Source organism: Rhipicephalus microplus, chromosome 8 (genome assembly GCF_043290135.1).
Source record: "Rhipicephalus microplus isolate Deutch F79 chromosome 8, USDA_Rmic, whole genome shotgun sequence".
Classification (NCBI taxonomy): Eukaryota; Metazoa; Arthropoda; class Arachnida; order Ixodida; family Ixodidae; genus Rhipicephalus; species Rhipicephalus microplus.
Genome location: NC_134707.1, coordinates 123365719 through 123386599, shown reverse-complemented (window position 1 = coordinate 123386599; position 20881 = coordinate 123365719). Strand labels below are relative to the sequence as shown.

The 20881-nt window shown below is 44.9% G+C and overlaps 1 protein-coding gene across 1 annotated transcript in view; it reads right to left on the bottom strand.

The window, feature by feature from the left end:
- LOC119164562 (bestrophin-2) overlaps positions 1–17479 on the bottom strand; it is a 59122-nt gene extending 41643 nt beyond the window's left edge. The window contains exons 1-8 of the mRNA XM_075870338.1: positions 17472–17479; positions 16471–16581; positions 14663–14834; positions 12548–12677; positions 9724–9878; positions 6480–6557; positions 1396–1548; positions 473–553 (exon numbers count right to left, since the gene is read on the bottom strand). Of these exons, the coding sequence (XP_075726453.1) occupies positions 473–553; positions 1396–1548; positions 6480–6557; positions 9724–9878; positions 12548–12677; positions 14663–14834; positions 16471–16581; positions 17472–17479 (888 nt within the window). The remainder of the gene's footprint in view (positions 1–472; positions 554–1395; positions 1549–6479; positions 6558–9723; positions 9879–12547; positions 12678–14662; positions 14835–16470; positions 16582–17471) is intronic.
- Between the last annotated feature and the right edge of the window lie 3402 nt (positions 17480–20881).

Below are 20881 nucleotides of genomic sequence, written 5' to 3'. Positions count from 1 at the left end.
TGGCATTTTCTCCTAAAAAGTGGATGAACAGGAACCAACGTCTACATGCGCGCCCTCAATACTGACGTAATCCTTCAGAAAACTTGGTACGGCACCATCTGACTCAGGAGAAGGGCTATTTCTTTGGTCGAGCTGGTCATCGGTTGTCGTGCTGCGACCACATGGGTCGTCTCCAGATTTATTATTGTATCTGTCAGTGTCCCTGGTTTCAACTCAGGATATTTCTATTCTTGGGAATTTGACCTATCATTTTCTGTTCCGTATGAAAGACAAATTACCAACGACACGCTCGCAGCACAAACTTCAGTTTTCCCTTGTTAAACTTCCCACCACCACGCGGGATTTTCCAGTGCTGTCAGTGCTGTTTAACATAGTTCACAACGTTTCGCGAGTTGCGTTAATGTTTGTACTTCATGTTTCCGGTTTTTACTTTGCAAGGGAGCAGCAAAGAGTTTGACTACACCCAGCTTACCTGAACGTTTCTGTCGATAACGTAGTTCATCTCGAAGTCGTCATCATCTTCGCCGAAAGGATTCACTAGAGTTTCCGCTACCTGCATGGTACACGTAGCAAAAGCACTTGCTTCAAGTTCAGAAAGCATCAAGATAATTGTGTCCATGAAAGCCATTCACATAAAGCACTGTTTTGTTGGCTGCGAGAGAACTACCACAGGAGCCGTGATCCAAATGAGCTTTAAGCGTAAACATAAAGAAACTCAACCTAATTAGACTGTCTAACATCTTGCATCACTTTTCTATTTTGTATCGCAATAGAAATCGAGCCGTTTGAACTGCCCAACCTTGCAGCTGTTTCTCTCCGCAAGGTGAGGACACAACACATTCACGAGAGCGGCAAGAACAACGATGGTGGAGAGGGAGAAAACCAACAAGAAAAGTCACTAGCTTTAGAGCCGGCTACACATTCACACGCTGAGAAAGCCGAACGAGTCTCAAAACGTAGGGCCACTTTTTAAAATTAAAAAGTGAAAACTATATATACTTGAGACTGGAGAGTTTTTATTCCCATAATTTTAGCCAGACAGGCAGATGTCGGTCAAATATATTTACCGCGAAATACGTAACTGGATGTTACATGCTTGTCTTCTACAACACATGTGCGCATCAACTCTATTACAAACGCACAAGCAACCTCCCATGTGGGAGCCTTCTCCCTCCTTCAGCCCTCTTCAGAAGAACGTTTTGCCTCAAACTGGGCAATTAATACCCTTAATTGATCATTTCGCATTCCTCCTCCTGTGTGGAAGCAGACCACGAGTACAGTAAAATGGCCTTTGGGTGCGTCTGCAAATGCAAGTAGTGCGACTGCCTTCATTGCAAGAACTATTGACCCGAGTTTCCCAGCGATATGGGGAACCGTCTCTGCGACCTCCCTTACCTTGAGCCAGCCCATGTAGAAGGAGAACCGCAGGAAGTTGAAGATGGGCACGTACAGGTCGATCTCGTGTCCCTTGTAACCGGCCTCTGGGTTGAGGCACTGACTTCCGAACAACGTCGCCAGGAAGAACGTGTACACCGCCAGTGTCGTCACCTGAGAATGTTGTGTAGCACACCATATATAGCAGCGGGTAACCTTCTACGAGCCAGTCCGATTAAGTTAAATCAAGGAGGGGTACAGCGCTTGCCTTCGTCTTTACACGTATTTTGGTACGTGATATTTCTTCTATGGTGTGGGGATATGTCGGTGAAAAAATTAGTCCTAACTTTAGAAACACATTTCGCTTTTATCCCCCATTCGCACTCTGTCACAGCCAACTTCTCGTGACTTCGACTCACGCTAACTGAATATTTCTCAAACGTTTGCACTCGAACTCAGACTGCCCAAAATATTACTCAGGTGATCCCACTTAGACTCAGACTACTCACGACGGCTCGATCTCATTCTTAGTGGGTCTGTGTCGGCTCCTAAGTGCATTCAAATATTATTAGCTTTCTTGATCACAGTGAGAGCACTCTTTAATACCAGTATCTCACGTAATAGGTGCTCTACACGGCGCCTTTTGATAGCGGTGGTGGTCGGGGTGATAATGTTGCCACATGCAGGGTTATACTGGCAGACCCAGCTGGCAATAGCTTCGCCTGAGTGACTCTTTTTATGTATCGTCTCACCATACATCGCCTAATCCTTTCTCTCGTAGAAAACGTGAAAGCAGAATAACTAGTTGCTTTTCCATCCACCGCGCATCTGCCAGAAACATAACGTCTTCGCAAATCCACAGAGAAACACTTGCTTCATGCTGTCCTTCAGTGTCTTGCTTTTAGCCCAAAAACGCCTCCATGGCCAGATGTATAGTGCTGGAAATTCGGGACTTAGTTGCATTCAGTGCACCACGGGGAAGTAGTTTACCCTTGAGTTTAAACAACCATGCCGTAGTGTACACCGATCGTGTAGTTATTCTGTACAGCAGGGTTGAGTCGGCCTGACTAAGGCCTCTTGTGAGCTAGGGCTCATGAGGTGAATTTCATGAAGATCAAAAATGGCGCCTTTCGGCCTCCTACCTTCAAATACGAGTTATAAGTAGTAGCAATCCAGTAAGGACATTTAGTAAGAAATATGCATTTCACGGGAGATGTTTGTATCAAAAACGTCCCGTGAAAAAGTTTGTGGGAAAAAGTCAAGGCAGCCCCCTTATTCACCTTCTTCACTCACGCCTCGCGCACCTTCGTCTTGCTCGAGGTGGTAGGCCAGCGTGCACCAAAGAAAGAACGTTTCCATAATCAAGTCGCCACCCTTGTAAGTTGGCCTTCAAATGACGTATTTCGTATCATGGCTACTACCTGCGCTGACCAAGCCTCCCAGGTTTCAATTCACATATACTTTATAAAGTGGACGGGAGGATAATTAGTGCTGTAGTTCAGCCGGTAGAAATCAGATGCGTTATCTAAAGGTCGCAGGTTGAGCCCCAGCCAGCTGAAACTCTCATTTGCATCAACTTTACTTTCATCACATTTAAATTTAAATCTCTACTATTATTATCGAGTGTACTTTTCTTGCTATCATTAGGTTTCAATTGTCACTAATATTGCGTCTAACCAAGAAGAACAAGCCTAAAATTTTCACTTTCTTCCTTCATTTCTTGTGCATTGTTTCGTTCGAGCAGTTTTACGTACAAAATATGCATCCCCAACGAGCCTGCCAGCGAAGGGTATTGAAAGTATAGGGAGTGGGTTCGTGGTATCCTTTGCAGTGTATTGCAGCGATTATGATACAAATGTGGACGAAAAGACAACTTGTTCCCTGCAAAGATCGAAACTGCAACCTTCGGCCAATTACGCGTTCGATGCTCTGCCAATGCAGCTACAGCGGAGGTCACCCACCCCTCTACTTTTCCCGATATTTCTGGAAACGTGAACTTGGCAATGGTAACTTCGTCAGCAACACTCGTAACAGCTTGTAGCAGTAGTAAGCACTGCTCGTAAGTGACAAAAGAAACATGTAAACTTGACGGTACACAAAGTGATTTCTCTTAGTGTCATCGTATTGTTGTCATGTTGATGAGCGCTTACGCAAATGTGGCACCACGAACACACCCGACAAAAAGCATTGTTAAAGTTTTCTTATTCGTTGATTACATTTAATTAGACAAAAATATTTGCGTAGATTCAAAGGACTGAACGCAGATAACATCTGCCTGACTAGGGTCCCTCCAACCACATATTGCTGAAATGCCATGAAACGAAAATACACAAATTTTTTCCCTATGCAAAATCCGAATTCGAAAAGTAGAAATTATGTTTGAAACATATACCTAAAATATCACGCTACAGTCAACGTCAATTGCACCATAGCAAAATAATTAGGAAACGTGTAAAAAACGAAAACAAGGAAAATAATAAATCAGAAGACCAAGTACAATAAATAAATATGCATTTGACAGAAATGAGCGACTTTTACACAACTATACAAACGTACAAAGGCACTAAAAGAAATATTTCTAATTAATAACATAGCTATAGGTACAGTACAGGGCACTTACTTAGACCGCTTTTAGCAATAAGTTATACAAAAAGTTCACGCACTATTGTTTTCGAGTAGATTAGGTATTTGATATAAGGTTTCTTTCCCAGAAGCTGTCCTATAAAGAAAGTTGTACTGAACAAAGCATCGATTACAGCAAGCATCACTTGGGCACCAATGTTCCTTTTTTTTACCGGTATATATGGTCAAAGATTCTATCAATAGTTTAATGAAAAGCACCCCTAACGAGCGCATCGCAGTAATGTAACAGGGTTCTTTTAGTTTTCCGCGCAAGTTCACGATGTCATAGAGTAACAATACTGTACTAAAATATTTCGGATGATCCCCTTACGCAACACTTTCTACGTCGCACAAAATTGGTTCCCAAAACACGTGTTATCTACTGTATTTTTTCTCTATACGCTTAAGCAATGTCTCGGTGTTCTTGAAGTATTCCTCCTCACCACGCAAGACAGCCTAGACAACTATAGTGGCGAAACACCCCGTGGTCATTGCGAGAACTCTGAATTCTGGAAGTGGCAGACTATGCCATCTGTCAAGCAGACTATGCCATGTGTCAGCACGACTGATGCGAAAAATCATACTCACGGGACTATATCCCCCTCTGCCGTGACGTGACGAAACCGACTGTGAAAATATTTGGTGTAAACATAGCGTGATCACGCTACCTCAACGCTTGGTCAAAAATGAGCTGGTAATGCTGACAGTGTAAAACCAGGTGAGGAGCATAAAGGGTAATAATCGTAATAACTTCGGGGGTTCGGCATTCCAAAACCACGACATGTTCATCATATGGACGCCCTAATGAACCGTTCCGGAAATTTCGACCACTAGACCATGCTAGGCTACAGGCGTCTTCAACGTTCATCTAAACCTAAATACATGGACCTTGATCATTTTCGCCCCTATCGAACATGTGGCCTCCTCGCTCGGGATTCGATCCTGCGACCTTCGGGTCATTATTCAAGCATCATAAACAGAAGCCACCACGTACAAAGGTTGCAGTGCCTTTCAGTCCAGGAAGCAGCTCCAAAATCCCGTTCGATGCAGAAAGCTTTTGGGTGATTAGAACGTCGGCTGATTATCAATGCGTCAAGTGAGAAGAAAATAAAGCTGGGTCTCGCCTTCGAGTCTTCTTAGGTGAATGCATAAGGCCCCTATGAGAGCTTTCAGCTTCATCAATCACGACTTTCCCCTGCCCTCTCATGCCGTATCACCAAATTCTTGCGAATTGCATGTGGCACACAGGCCGACGTTGTGTGAATGAGTGAAGAAAGAAAGCCAGCTGCGTAAGGAAGAAACGCGTGTGAAATCTTTTGGTTCATTCTTTCAGCGTGCTTCACTGCCAGCCACAGATAAGAAGCAAGACCCGATTTATTCCCTTCTTTCATTTTTTTTTTCATTTCAAAGGTCTCATCTCATTCAAACAGGCTCGATGCATTCAGAAATTATGCAGGGTCCATGGGCCAGCTGCCAGGTTGTGAAAAGATGATGTGGTACATAACCCTAGCCGGCACAAAGTATTGCTGCATTCTCACTACTATATCTATGAGTGGCGCCGGCTAACATTCTCAGGATTACACGAATAACTATAGCCAATGAAGCCGATGGAAGAAAAATCGCTCCCGTAGCCCATTTTCAGAGCTTGGTAGGGTAAGAGAAGCCAAGAAAGGCAGCGAGTCAGGCTGAGTGACGCAATTGAGAACTTCGCAGGCACAATAACTAACAAGAATTCAATTAGGGCGAGTAGGTTCATCCTTAGCTGGGGAAAGACAGCGCAAAAAGAATAAGAACAAATGAGCCCTGTACTCATAAGAGCACTGAAATTGCGAATGAAATGTTTATTACACCAGCCACTCTTTTTACATCGCACCAGACTGCGCACACCTTCCCAAAGAAATTGCCAAACAAAACCATCAGGTAAGAAAACTAATTGGTCACTGGAAGCTATTACGTTTACGCGTGTGTCTATGCCTTCGTCCTTTTCGCGTTGTTTTTCCCGAGCTAACAAGGAATAAGCACGCACATGAAAGCCGCACATGATAGTCATGCCAGAAGTCGTCCACCTAATCAACGTGAGGCGTACAAACAGAAGCGCTGCAGTTATTCCCAGTTATGGCGTAATACTATTGTTGGTAATGCTGAAAGAGTTTGGATAGTGTGCTCCTCGTCTTGCTCATTGTTTGCTCTCCTCTTAATTTACAGTATTTTCCTTTCCTGCTGCAACAGTCGCACTCGGTATCGCTTCAAGCGGTGAATATGGCTAGTCGTCTTCCCTCTTTCTCTGTCAGGTTCACAAGTATAGATAGAAGTATTTTTACATGAGATAACGAAAGCATCTTTCAACAGGCACGCTTTTTTTTTGCCAATGAAAATCACCAAGTACGAGAGGTTTCCCAGCTCTTTCACTTGTTTGTTGACAAAAGAACGACGAGCGCCGTGGTTACTGCAGACAGAACCCGCAAAAAGAATTCTCTGCTGACCTGAGTGTATACGAGGGGTATGCTGATCCAGTCGTAGTTGAACAAGCTGCCACAGTTACTTCGATAGCGGGCGATCTCCTGCAGATAGATGAGAAAATGTTGCTGATTTGAGTTTCAAAGAAGTTTCACAAGACGAATTGTGACAAATCTGACGAAAGCAGCAGAAACTACGTCATTTTCTTTTGTTAATCTGTGAAATTATTCAGTTAGGAGTGGAATATTCAAGAAACGATTTTCTGTAAGCGTGAGGCTTGATTGAAAGGGACACCATTGATGCTAAACAGACACTAAACAGCAAAACTATTTTTAACGTGTTAGTAAAGTACAATTTCAAAATCCTGAAAACACCACCCTTACAGCAACACGACGCTTCGTAAGCGAAAAAAGGCACGAAAAAAAAATGCGTGTGGACACGCCATCTTGAGATTCCCGCACCAAACGCCGTGACGTCATAGATTTTCAAGGCGTGTTCTGTGTCCTTGTAGCTTGTAATCAACAAAACTGAAGTACAATGTCATCTGTGGGTGCCCTGAACCCCGCACACGACGTTTGAGAAAATTCTATTGAGCCAATGCCATGAAAATACGTAAAATACATCTCGAAAGTGTGGATGTCACGTACGAAAATTTCAGAGGCAAATTTTAAAACCTCAGCCTTTATTTTTTCCGTTATTATTGAACTTATGACAGTAAAACCTATGACGTTTGAGTTCTCAGAGAGCAGTGTATCAATCGTAACCCAATAATCGTTTCTCTTTAGTGCCCCTTCAATGTTGATGACAACGAGGAGACCTACACTTGCGAGAGTATAATTTATTACTCATGATAAAGATTCCTCAGTCTCGGTTGTTTGATACAGGTGCTACAGCGTTTTAGAAGCAGGGCAAAAGAGCAAATTGTTATCTTAAGACTACTCCAGAAAAATAACCTACCAAGACGGGGTTCCGTCGACGAAGGATGGGCAGTACATTTTAGGCATTTGTTTTGCTGTAGAACGAAATGCTTTTTTTTTCTTAAAGGAAGGTTTGCGCAAGAAAGGAAACACACGAAACACAGACACGATAATACCTACGTACATTTACAACTTTTGGATTCACACTTCAGGCGAATGAATATTTAAAAAAAGGAAAAAAACAAAAAGGAAAAGAAAGCTCACATGCGCAGATCAAGCTTCGAAAAGCGTATCTGCAATCAAAACCCGAATTGCAGCACAATGCATGCGAAAACGCACATTCACTTTTAGAAATTGCAATCAAAATGGTACAACTGCTGTTGCGTCTATCGATACAAAAAGCTTCAATCAGTTCACAGGCTGTCTTCTTTGCTTCTGCTCAAGGACTTTGTTTCTTTCAGCTTCGCATCGCACTTTCTTCTATCATTCCCCACGCAGCCTTTGAATAATAGGGCATGAGGACGCCCACGCCATTTGGCTAATGTGGGGTTAAACGCCACAAAACCACCATATGATTATGAGAGCCAGCCGTAGTGGAGGGCTCCGGAAATTTCGACCATCCGGGGGGTTTTTTACGTGCACTCAAATCGGAGCACATAGGCCTACAGCATTTCCGCCTCCATCGAAAATGCAGCCACCACAGCCGGGATTCGATCCTGCGACCTGCAGATCAGCAGCCGAGTACTTAGCCACTACACCACAGTGGCGGGTCCATGCCATTCTGTATTCACGCTTATTACCGGCAAAACGATCATTTAAGCATAGGCCAGTTTGGTCAATATATGACTTCCCACGTGTCAGCGGAATCTTATCAGATACACCTACCGCACATTCAACAGACGCGTTTCCATGCTTTTTTAGGCATATGTTCTTGTTTGATTGATTTGTGGGGTTTAACGTCCCAAAACCACCATATGATTATGAGAGACGCCGTAGGGGAGGGCTCCAGAAATTTTGACCACCTGGGGTTCTTATATGTTTTTGTTTGTATGGCGAATCTGCTTTACAGCACTCAAAGATATCTTTATGGGGCAGAAGAAAAACACTAGAACACTGTGCTTCGCAGCCAGGTCTTTCAGGTTATGGGTTATTTTGTGCATCTAAGCGATTATATGTATACGACTGGCGTTTCGTTTTGTTTTGTTTAGAAGGTTCTTACTGCCCAACCTTAGTGTTAACTTCTGCCTTCATTTTTTTTTTTTCAAGAAGGTTTCCACCACAGCGTTTAATAACCTTGTGGCGGAAACCATGGGTGGATAGCCATCCTGTTTTAACTTCGGGACCTGGTCTTCTAGGCATTCTTGCATTTTATGGTCCCAGGATTTTTTAGTGGTGCTTGCAGATACATTAGCGCTATCCCACGCTTCACCATCTCTGAATGAGTGGTATCGAAAGGCATTATTAATTTCACGTGGGTGACACATATGTGGGCGACACATCCAGCAAACGCCTTCGTCATTGAAAGATTTTTCAATATCTAAAAACTGCAACTTGCAGCACTGTGCTAATTTGTAGGTGATTTCTAAGCCGTTGGCTTCTACTTTGAAAAGGGGGTAAAACGTCCTGCGCAGTGCGTTGATAGGGAGAAGCATCTCTTTAAATAATTAAAAGACCATTAACATACCAAGAACACTTCAACGCTTCATGCTCACCGGAAATCTCCAACAACGTTCTGTCAATGCTGCCAAGAAAGGAGTGGCACAAGACTGGTGCTACGCAGAAGCCATCGGAAAACCGTTTTCATTGCTTTGTATTTGTGGCAAAGCTGCAACTTTTTTCTTTGAAAAATTCTTTGTGTGTGTGTGTGTGTGTGTGTGTGTGTGTGTGTGTGTGTGTGTGTGTGTGTGTGTGTGTGTGTGTGTGTGTGTGTGTGTGTGTGTGTGTGTGTGTGTGTGTGTGTGTGTGTGTGTGTGTGTGTGTGTGTGTGTGTGTGTGTGTGTGTGTGTGTGTGTGTGTGTGTGTGTGTGTGTGTGTGTGTGTGTGTGTGTGTGTGTGTGTGTGTGTGTGTGTGTGTGTGTGTGTCTGTGTGTGTGTGTGTGTGTGTGTGTGTGTGTGTGTGTGTGTGTGTGTGTGTGTTTGTGTGAAATAATGCATCATCTAGCCCATAAACATGTGCAACTAAAATTGAATGTATACGATTATTATGACTGCAACAGCACTAACAATGAAAAAAGTTTCAAGCCGACAGATTGTACACGTGAAGTAGCTCACTCAATAATCACGCCATGTCGCGGCAGTGTCCCCACGAACTAAAGAAGACCAGGCGACGTAATGATGAAGGAAAGGTGCTTACATCGACGACTGTCTTCAGCGCGAAGTCGTCCCTTATGCGTCCCTCCTTTCGTGCCCGCGAAGCGATGCTTGAAGCCCACACCAGAGGCATCCAGTACGTCGAGTGGTTTGTCTTCAGCTGCTCGAACACCTCACGCTCGTTGCCAAGCAACAGCCCTGCAACGACGACACATCAACATGGCAGCGCATTTTAAACGCATTTGCGCGGCAGTTGCACCACCCAAAGACATTCCGTCTGAAACGCGTGTGTGCTGCATTGAAGATGGTGGCAAAAGAGCGTTTTTGAATACGGAGGCTTGGTTGGAACCGACTGCAGTGGCACTTATTATGGGCCGAACTTTATTAGAGCGAAACGTGCATTTTTCAAAGATATCTACACTCTTCAATACAAAAGAACGTGTGGAAATTCGATTGCTTACATTTAATCAATACATTTAAGAAAACACAGACGCCACCGGTATTCCACCTGTGTTACCAAAGTTGCTTTCAATAATATATTGTTAGGAAACGTAGCTTTTGTAAAAAAAACATGGATCAACATTTGCATACCATTCTGTGCAACAATATGAATTATCGTGCTAGATTACTACTGACACACCTTAAATATTCACCCATCATCATCATCATCATCAGCCTCAGTACGTGCACTGCAAGACAAAGGTCTTTCCCAATCTCCGCCTGTCGACTCGGTCATGTGCTTGCTGCTGCCAATTTATACCAGCAAACTTTTTACACTTATCTGCCCACCTGAATTTCCGTCTGCCCCTAACCCGCTTGCCTTCTCTGGAAATCCAATCAGTTAGCCTTAATGATCAGTGGTTACCCTGCCTACACGCTAAATGCGCGGATTATCCTTTTGTTCTTCTTCATTTCAACAAGGATATCCTTGACTTGGTTGTTTGTTCCCTGATTCACTCTTCTCTCTTCTTGTCTCTTAAGGTTTAAACCTATCATTTTACTTTCCATCGCTCGGTGCGTGCGTGTGTCCTCAATTTAGGCTAAACCCTGTTTGTAAACCTCCAGGTTTCTGCAAAACGCTTATACAAACAAATGTAACATGCCCTAAACTACCAGCTGAACAGATAGGCACATCAGAATGTAGGCAAGGAACCGCAAAGGATACAAAATACTACGCATCAACGCATATGCTGAGGGTGTCTCTTTCAAGCAGGGACAAGGATGGCTCACTGACGCAGGCCTTTCTAAATATTTTAGTGCAGAAGGCCTCAGTGATTTCATGGGTGTATTTGCATTTCTGTATTCAAAGGATTTTAACATCGACAAACAAGTCTGAACAAATGCAGGTTAGGCCAAATGCGCATATTCTAGTAATCCTAATGTCGTATATTAGAAAAAAATATATTCTTCTAAAAAATCATGTTTCATAATCGCCGCCATGGCTTCTAGCGGTGCTGACTGACACTCCCACGTTTAAATACATATATGTATTCCATAACGTTCAAGAAAGAATGGTCATCACTGTAGCTCAGTTGGTACAGTATCAGACGCGTCATTCGAAAGTCGCAGGTTCGTTACCTGCCAGAGACAAGGTATCTTTTCGTCCACTTTTCCTTGTTCCCCTTTTCATTATATTTACTATACTGTCAACATACGTACACTTTTATTGGCATAGTTGTGTGTTCGTTCTCATTAGTTCTGTGACAATGCCACGTGATATTAGTGTCGATATTGTCATCTCAGATAGAACCCCGTGATTTCGCATTCAATACACGTAATGAGACAGAAGTGCCTCTCTCACTTCATTACGGAATCTTCATCAATTCGCACTGGAGCGCACCGGGGCACCCTTCCGCTGTTTCGTGAACTGATCGTAGCGTCTTGGCGCCTCCGTGCGCAACGGTGCGTTTGCCAATGAAAGTATGTCGCCTTCGTCGTATATACTTGAGAACGCTGACTCTCATACGATACATTTTAGTTCGAACAAAAGCACAGCCTGTCTCATGCCGAGCTCACTTGTCGTTGCACCACACTCACCCTTTATGATTGACAAACTTCATCGCTTTATTTCGTATACTAGAAGCCACCCGTAGGATCGTAGCCCGCTACGTACGCTCGCAAGGCCTGTTTAGTACCCTGTTAGCGAAAACCGTACGTATACAGAAGCTGACTACGGTACTCAAGCTGCACAAACGTAGTGACCACCGCTTTCTGTAGCGTGTCTTATGGGGTTCCTACCAATTTCCCAACTGAATTTTGGTAAAGCCTGACCACACGTGCGCGTTACAGCCCGTAGGGAGCTTTAGAATAGCGCACCGCGAGCCCTTGTGGTGGGGTCGCTGCCACTGCGCATGCGTCGTAACGCAAGTCGTTATTCGCGTTCGTGGCCCGCCCGCAGAAAGTTCGAAATAGCATGCGTTGATCGCGGCCCGCGAGGCCCGCGAAGTGCTGTGTGTAGCTTCCGTGCATTTGGGATTATGGTCAGGGCGAAGGTCCCCACACTTTTTCCTATGGAGAACGCTATTCTAAAACTCATAACGTGCCCACTATGCCCGCAACGCACGCAGCGCCTGCAAACGTTGTTTTAAAACTTCCTTATGACGCGGCCCCACGCTCTCCCCCTTTTAAAAGAGTCGACGCCCAACTTCGTGTAGCCGCGCGTCCTCTCTCTCCATAGGGAAGGGGTGCAGCACCAGGTCAAAAGTCCAAGCGCTGGCGGGCTGCAACGCTTACATGTGGTAAGGCCTCTAGGGGACAGGATAAGCATATTCACGTTTACGGTGATTGGTACTAAATATGGGGCTATGCGAGAGAGAGAGAGAGAGAGAGAGAGAGAGAGAGAGAGAGAGACAACAAGGCACACGTACCAGCGTCGACGAGGTGGTCCAGTGTCGGGAAGCGCTTCTTGACGGGTGGGCTGATGCAGCGCAAGGTGATGATGGAAGACAGGTTGGCGTAGCGCATGATAGTGCGACGCATCAGCCGACCACGTTCGTCCTGCGTCACGTTACAGCCCCAGGCTGGCACTCTCCTACGTCACACTTACGTTGCGCACTCGCGTTTCTCGGCAGCACGCATGTGACGAAGCAAGGAAAAGTGTTGCAGAGAGCTCACGGCATACAGTAAACACGCCCTCCTTCGAAGGGGCTTGAAGATTGATCTTTCAGTGCATTTTTGCTATTTGCTATCATTGTGGCGTTTATGCCTTATCACCCTTGTAAGAGTTCCTATTACCGATATAGCAATTTCTGCTAATTATTTGATCTGATAAACTTCAGCCTCAATTCGCAGCAACGCTGGCGCAACCACCTTTCCACTAACGAATGACATTCTTTTGATACCACAATACGAATGTGCTTTCAGTACACGAGTCACCTCCGAAATAATGAAGGCACGCCACATAAAGACAACACGGTCATTTCAAGAACAAGCAGGTTGACCTTATAAAAAGCTCCTCGCTAGCATCAACAATGACATCATTGTGCAAATAATGAGAACACGTTTTGCTGTCAGCATCAACAATAGGAGGGTGCTATCAGCAGGCACAGATACGCAGGCAGCGGTGCAAAGAAGCCAGGGCTTTGCGAAGCAGTAGCGAAAGAGTAGCGAGCTCAAGGTATAGGTAGGCACGGTTATCAGCCGGGGTGCTCGTTGCAGTGTTGCCTAAGGGAATTACCATAGAGAGGAGCCCCACCACTCCTGTTAGACTGTACCAGCTTGACGGTTAAGAATTTGTTGTAACCATGGGTGTTGGTGAACATGCCTTAACTTCGTCCTTGCCGCAGCAAGAAGCTTTATGGTCTTAAAACACCGGACGAAAAAAAAGACCTACTGATCAAGGAACTTCAGAAAATGAATCTACCAAGTTCAAAGTAAACGAAGGATGCGCTCATCAAAACTCCCTTGCCTAAGTCAAGTTTTTCTTAAAAACCGTTATATTCCGCTGGTGCACACACAGTTTACCGTGAGGAAATATCGATTCCTTCAAAATTTGGAATGATAAAGCACGAGAAATACTGTCATAAAAGCAAGTGAACAACCACTGACGTCCATCTTTCCTTAGATGAGAAAAAACTACGTCGGCAGATTTTGACCTAGTGAGTTCCCCTAGCCTAACAGCAAGTAGTAGGTCCAAAAATTGATTTTAGCCAACTTTTCAGCTTTCAGCTACAATAAATTTTTGTCTCTCTATCTCACAAGGAACTTTCTTACCCTCAGCATGCGCTTCCATTGTGCGTAGTCAACTGTGAGGTGAGTGAGCTTCGATAAGCACCCCGTGGACGCACAGTCAAAACAGTAGCCCCACTGCGGTGGTCTAGTGGCTAAGGTACTCGGCTGCTGACCCGCAGGGCGCGGGTTCGAATCCCGGCTGCGGCGGCTGCATTTCCGATGGAGGCGGAAATGTTGTAGGCCCGTGTGCTCAGATTTGGGTGCACGTTAAAGAACCCCAGGTGGTCTAAATTTCCGGAGCCCTCCACTACGGCGTCTCTCATAATCATATAGTGGTTTTGGGACGTTAAACCCCACATATCAATCAATAAACAGTCAAAACAGTATACTCGTACACATAGGCGCTAACATCCAACAATCGTTTACACTGAGTCCGTATTCTTTTCTTCACTGACCTGATAGCACTGCAGTGAACTGAAAGCCGTCACGCATGGCATTGCAACTACACTGTGTCGCGAAAAGCCTTCATTGCGCGGCACAACGTACAACGTACTTTGCAGGTTCATTGCGGTACGGTTGTATATTCCCCGGGTTGCTAGAAAACAAACTTGCACGCAATGATAAGTGTTACCACCTGACCCCGTTTATAAGTTATTTGTGATTACTTCAGCCAACCAGACAGCACAATATAGAGGAAGGCTTGAGGGAAGCACGTACTGCAGGCAAAGGTGGTGCGCAGGTAGCCGGAGACTTGGCAAGCACGAACAGCGATGCAGGAAGCGATGCTCGAGATCTGTGCGAGTCGTGTGTACCTGTCCATGCAAGAAGGTGCTGACGAAGAAGGCTAGCGAGTCGGGCCACGGGATGGCGGTGAAGCAGTCCCACCAGCGCTTGACCACCACCGACACGTAGAACCCGAGCACGAACGACACCGGAATCAAGTCGGCAAAGTTGCCGCAGTAGACGCACACTTGTTCGAAGAACCTGTAGGGGGGCAGTGCATCCTCACGATAATTCCACTTCCGGTCTAATCGCGAATATGCAATGAAGCACACTTCATTTTTTCTACTCCACTAACCACTGTTCTATGGAAAAGTGGTTTCATAGCCCTAAATCAAAACAATCATTACTTGATTAGGTTGATCGACATAAGTAGTAGATGTCCCACAAAACTTAGATACCTTACTCCACAGACTTCGAGTGGAACTAGCATATACAAACAGCTTCCTGCTCAATATACATCGACCCAGCTCACCAGAACGCTATGTGGTTATGAAGATGGGAATGTTGGTCATTACGTTTTGGAGTGCATGAAGTACGCAAATGAAAGAGCAAAATTGAGAAAGAAACTAGCAAGTTTGGACAGACGGCGTTTCACGTTGTAGAATTTACTAAAAAAAGGTAAGAATATTCCAGAAAGACATCGTAGAGGACACCATACCGGATATGCACTTGTGATGTACAGCTCGGTGTTGTGATATATGGAATGATCTGTTAGTATATCTACTGCGGGTAGAAAGAGAAATGCCCACTTGTCAACTTTTTATTGGAGTGCGAACAGCTTCAAACAAACTGTACTTTACCATGTCATTTCCACTTTTTCAGTGTGATATCATGTTTTTTGCGCTTATTTGCTTATTTTGGGTAAGATTTGTTATTTTTTTACGGTGCATAACATACCGATATGTTGTAGACGAGGTAATATGGGCGTCCACGTCACGCCAGCAAGGTAGTTACAACAAAACGGAGTAGCACAGTGACAAGAACTTCAGCAAGTGATCTCAACCTGAGTACTCTTCGATGGCGTTGGCATTTACGCAGGCCTTTCCAGTGAATTCCTTGTAAATGCCGTCGCCGTCATGTTCCCTAGAAAGCTTAGTGCGGTAATATGGTACCCCTTATATCGTACACCATGGCACAAGGTAAAGTGATGAGCTGGACGCGTCTCGTCATACCGAGAGTGCACCAAGCGAGCTCTCGCTAGTGCTTCTTCAGCGAGTCACGTGAGGCATCCACGTGTGCTTTGCTAAGCTTTAGGTAGCGCACCAACCCAAAGGGACACGTGACGCTTCAATCGAAGCACTATACTCCTTTCGCCGTCACTGCAATAACGTCATTCGTAGCGCGACCAAGAGAAGGAGGAAGAGGAAAGGAAAGGAAGGACGGGGACAGCAACCAAAAGGCACTGCGTACACTCCACATACCATCCCCTTGATCAGATCACCATTTTCACGGGTCCACTCTTGCCGTCATGCAGCTCTCGACTATAGCTGCCCTTCACTCCTCCGGGAACCGTATAAGTAATACCTTCAACACACAATGAAAGTTTTGCTTCAAAATATAATAATTTATAAACACAGGCCATGGCTATGGCACACCGTATAAAATATGTCATCTAAACACGAACCTTACCTTCGGTAATGCACTGCAGATGTTAAGCAAGGTGTTATTTATTACAAGCCGCGCGGTAACAGAGGTGGCTCTGCAAGCAACGTCCTCACTGAAGGACAGGACAACACTCTCTTACAGGACAACGAGGCTTTTGTTTGCTCAACTAGGCGCTATACGTACAATAGTAATAAACGACGAACATCAAAGCGGCCTCCCAACCGTGACTTACAATTTGTTGTCATCGCTGAGCGCAAACCTGTAGAGAAGATTGAGCACGTAGTAGGCGATCAAATAGACGCATAGGTCCGGCCACACTAGCTTGTAGATACTGCCCCGCCACCTGAACAAAGAAATACAAATCACAGGTCATCAGGATCCGGAGAAGAAAACACGAGCAAGCCACTGCTGCACAGTAATCATCACGTGTCATTATCTTTATTTACAATATGGGCTGTTCTTCTATGATAAAAAGAGGCATTAGCTCCAAATGGAACTTCCAAGTGATTTTCAATAATTGTGTTCAATTCATTTTCTAGAAAAAAGTCACTTATTAACCAAAAAATTTTAGAACAAAGTCATCACGTTTCAATTTGCCTCCTATATACAACGCACGTACCACGTAGGTATCTGACGATACGGGTTTCTTTTGGTTGGCCCGGCTTTGTTTCGCTGGGTGGGACTTTTCAATAGAATTTAATACTTTCCAACCTACCATTACCACTGAAGTAACGAAAAGATGTCGTGTGCACTTCTTTTCTCTTACAGTGTTTCCTACCTCACGACGTCTCCGTTCTCGGGTAACGAGAAATCGAATGACTCGCAAGCGAAACGAGACACTTCAGGAGCTGCGTCTTTGTATACAGCTATGAAAAGACAGGAAGTATAGTGTCAGCTTGTCAATTTTCCATGTCGATGCGGCATGCCCACGTTGGTACTCGACTGGAATCGTAAAATCAAAGCTTTATGATGTATTTACAGGGCCCGGGTCTCACTTATCTGACCAGCCTTTCAAACGATTCATATAGATAACGCAAAACGTCTAGTGCGCATCAAATTTTAGAATGACTTGGTTTAAATAAAAAAAACAACTTGGCGTTTGTTTCAACGTTCAAAAAAAACATTGAAAAAGCGGAAACTCGTATGAACGCAATTTCGGGTGAAATTAGCCTCTGGAGAATGAATTTTTTGTTAGCAGACACACTCTGCTAATTTTATAGTTAGCCTGCGTACCTGTGCATAGTGAAGTTTCATATTGTAGCAGCCACGCGAGCATGACTTCGATATTACGTACAAAGAAGGGAAAGACTTTCTTCAAGAAGGCGCTAAATCTATGGCAGTAGTTAGTTCATACGCGGTAGTGCAGTAGACACGGCACTAGGCAACTGTAGCATTGGTAATTTACATTTATATACAGTTATAGGCTATCGTAGCATGAGCACCTGGCCAGACCCGGCTCGTATTGCCCACGCGCTCAGGATTTCTCCCGAGGAGAAAAAAACAATGAAAGGACACTTTTAATGTTTTACTGGCTCGCAGTTTTACAGTCACAGTCATTTTGATCTGTGGGAACAGATGCGACCCCTTCATAAGCACTACTATTGCTACAGCGCGAGCTCAGAACGCCGACATAAGGACGACGGCTGTGTCCTTTTTGTCGTCGTTGTGAGCTCACGCTATAACAGTCGTCATGACCTACCAACTAGCCGAAACCTCGCCACTCTTATTAAACAAGTTTGTTTCAGTATGCATGTGTGCTTCAGCATCACTATAATATATATACTCCGTTGGAAGTTTGCGCTTCACCATATCTGTCTCATTCTTTACTTTTTTTTTTTGCCCAACAAGTGGGGCAGGGTATCAACTATCTCGAACCCCGATATTGTTAACCTTAAATCACGTCTGCTTTCAGTGCTGACCATAACACGCAACTGACATCTGTGGACTTCTTTTTTGTTACTTTTGCTGTTAGTTGCGGAGTTCTTGTTTAGAAAAATTGTTTGACGATTTAGACCACTTTGTTCTCTACTGTGGGAGAGCATTAAGCCGTCCCTATCACGCACAATGAGAACAGACGTACTCCATGTGCATCCACGGCGCTCCACGATCACAGGTGCTTCAAAAGGACACCAAAGTGAAACAATGATTTGCTTTAGATTTGTGGCGACCACTGCGCACAAACCTGCGCAGCCTCCGTCTCGTCACTGGTTAGCGCGGCTTGACACGGCCTCTTGCTGCAACGCGCTTCCGATAAGGGACTGCGCCACCGCAGCTTCACCGAAACCTACGTCCCCACTGGTGGTTATATAACCCAAGCGGCCAAGCTCGCTTTCCTCTTCTGTTTCTCTAACCGTGCGATCACAGCATCGGCGTGCGCGCCCCACTACTGCTACACTAAGCGACAACTTTTCTTGGCATTGTAGCGAAGGGTACAGAGCCAAATCGCGGGCATCCTACCACCAGTAAATGTACTTCTATAACAGCACCCGTATTTTCACCTTGAAATACAGAAGTGTTCCTTTATTTTTTTTTTCTACGTGGAGCTATTTGAAACTGGCCCCGCCGCGGTGGTCTAGTGGCTAAGGTACTCGGCTGCTGACCCGCAGGTCGTGGGTTCAAATCTCGGCTGCGGCGGCTGCATTTCCGATGGAGGCGGAAATGTCGTGGGCCCGTGTGCTCAGATTTCGGTGCGCGTTAAAGAACCCCAGGTGGTCAAAATTTCCGGAGCCCTCCACTACGGCGTCTCTCATAATCATATGGTGGTTTTGGGACGTTAAACCCCACAAATCATCGAGCTATTTGAAACAGGACGCAGCTCCCACAATTGAGACAGTCGAATTTAAATTTGTTCGTTGCGAGTTCGCGTTTTTTGAACGCGTGAGAAAGTCGCGCCTTTTTACAAGCACCTCAAACGCTAAACGGCTACTGCATCTACATGCAACGTAAATGGTGTGCCCCCGTCACTTTCCACAGCGTTACGAGAAGCGCGCCAAGACGGACTACTTCGCGTAGTGCTACATGTTCAGAAGCTCCACCTCCATAGCTTTCCCTTAAGTGCCAAAAAAGTTCTCGCCGAGTATACCAACTAAACAAACCATTACGTTTCACGATGGAATGCGTGCTTCTACCGACACGGCATTCAACAGATTGATAAACTGAGCAACTCTAATGCCACTACTTTCACCATCATAACTTCATTACTAGAGCAGAAAATAAAGGTTGAAATCGCACTTTGAAATTTTCCGCCGAACTCTCTGTATGGGATGTCATGAATTCCAAAATATATTTTTCGTACTTTCGCGACATTGACTCGATGAAATTTCCTGAAACTTTGTACGTCATGTCTATGGCCCCCAAAGATGAAGTTGTACTTCAATTTTACCCATTACAGGAATGACGTAGGACCTAGTGGACTTCGTGAAGATCTTCGACGTCATGGTGTTTGTTGCGAGAATCTCAAAGGTCGCGTTTACACCCACATTTTCTTTCCTCGCGTTTTCTCGATTACCAAGTGTCGGCTCGCGCTAATAATGGCGTTCCTAGGATTGCGAAATTTTACTTAAAGGGGTCGTGAAACGGCCGCTTTACAATGACAATGCGGCACCATCAGTAGCTGCATGCACCAACTATGTCATCAGCCCGAGTGGACCTGCATAGACGCTTTGCTTATCGAAGAACGCGGAACTCTATGGCATATCGAGCACGCGCACGAGGCGCTCATCGGCGCCTGCCATAAGCGATCCGTGTCCCACAAGGACGCTGCTTAATATGACGTCAGAGTTCAAGTTAGTGCCGATTGCGTATGACAAAGACGCTGATGAGTGTCCCAGTTGCATGCACTCGCAAGTACCGAACAGTTCCGCGTTCCTCGATATGCAAAGCATTCCTTATGATGACGTCACCTAGTTAGTGCGTGTGGACGCCGGTGGCTTCGCATTGTGTTTAGAAAAAAAAGGTTTAACGATTTACAGTACTTGATACTGTCGCTTTACAGCGATCGTTTCACGACCCCTTTAATACGTGAATAAATCATTCTTCCCTTTCGTATTCTTTTAAAACGAACCTTGGGATTGTGTCTCCTTGAACGCGACGCACATGGTGGAGCAGATGGGTCAAGTCACCTAATGTCCCCCTTCTTGCCCTAATATACGCGATAGGTTCTGGATTGTATTGTAGCTTTTATCTCAAAAGGGGCTGCAAGAAATCAAATCGAATTATTGTAGCACGACAACACAGCACTCCCCTGAGAAGCAACCTCCAGAAGCATCCGAAACCCTTGGATGTGGCTACCTCGGCCGTGTACGTCACTGTCATGGCCGGCACTCTTTACTGCTCCACCACTTGAAGTTACGAGCACGCTGTCTTTCTCAATGTGAGCTTGCGCCTGCAATAAAAAGAGAGAGATGCTGTGCAGAAATGCAGGGAGGTTAACCAGAAAGCCTGCAATAAATGTTTACAAAAGCAACAGATACGTTTATCGACAGCACAGATTGGCGTAACAACGTAACGTTACGAAATCAAAACTAGCCTTCACGGCATTTATGTGCTGCGTTTGAACGTTTCAGTTCTTTCGCAATCAAGCCCAGATCTGCGACTAAGCTTGTGTGTCAAAATGTGGTACTTGCACAGGAGTTTCATCATAT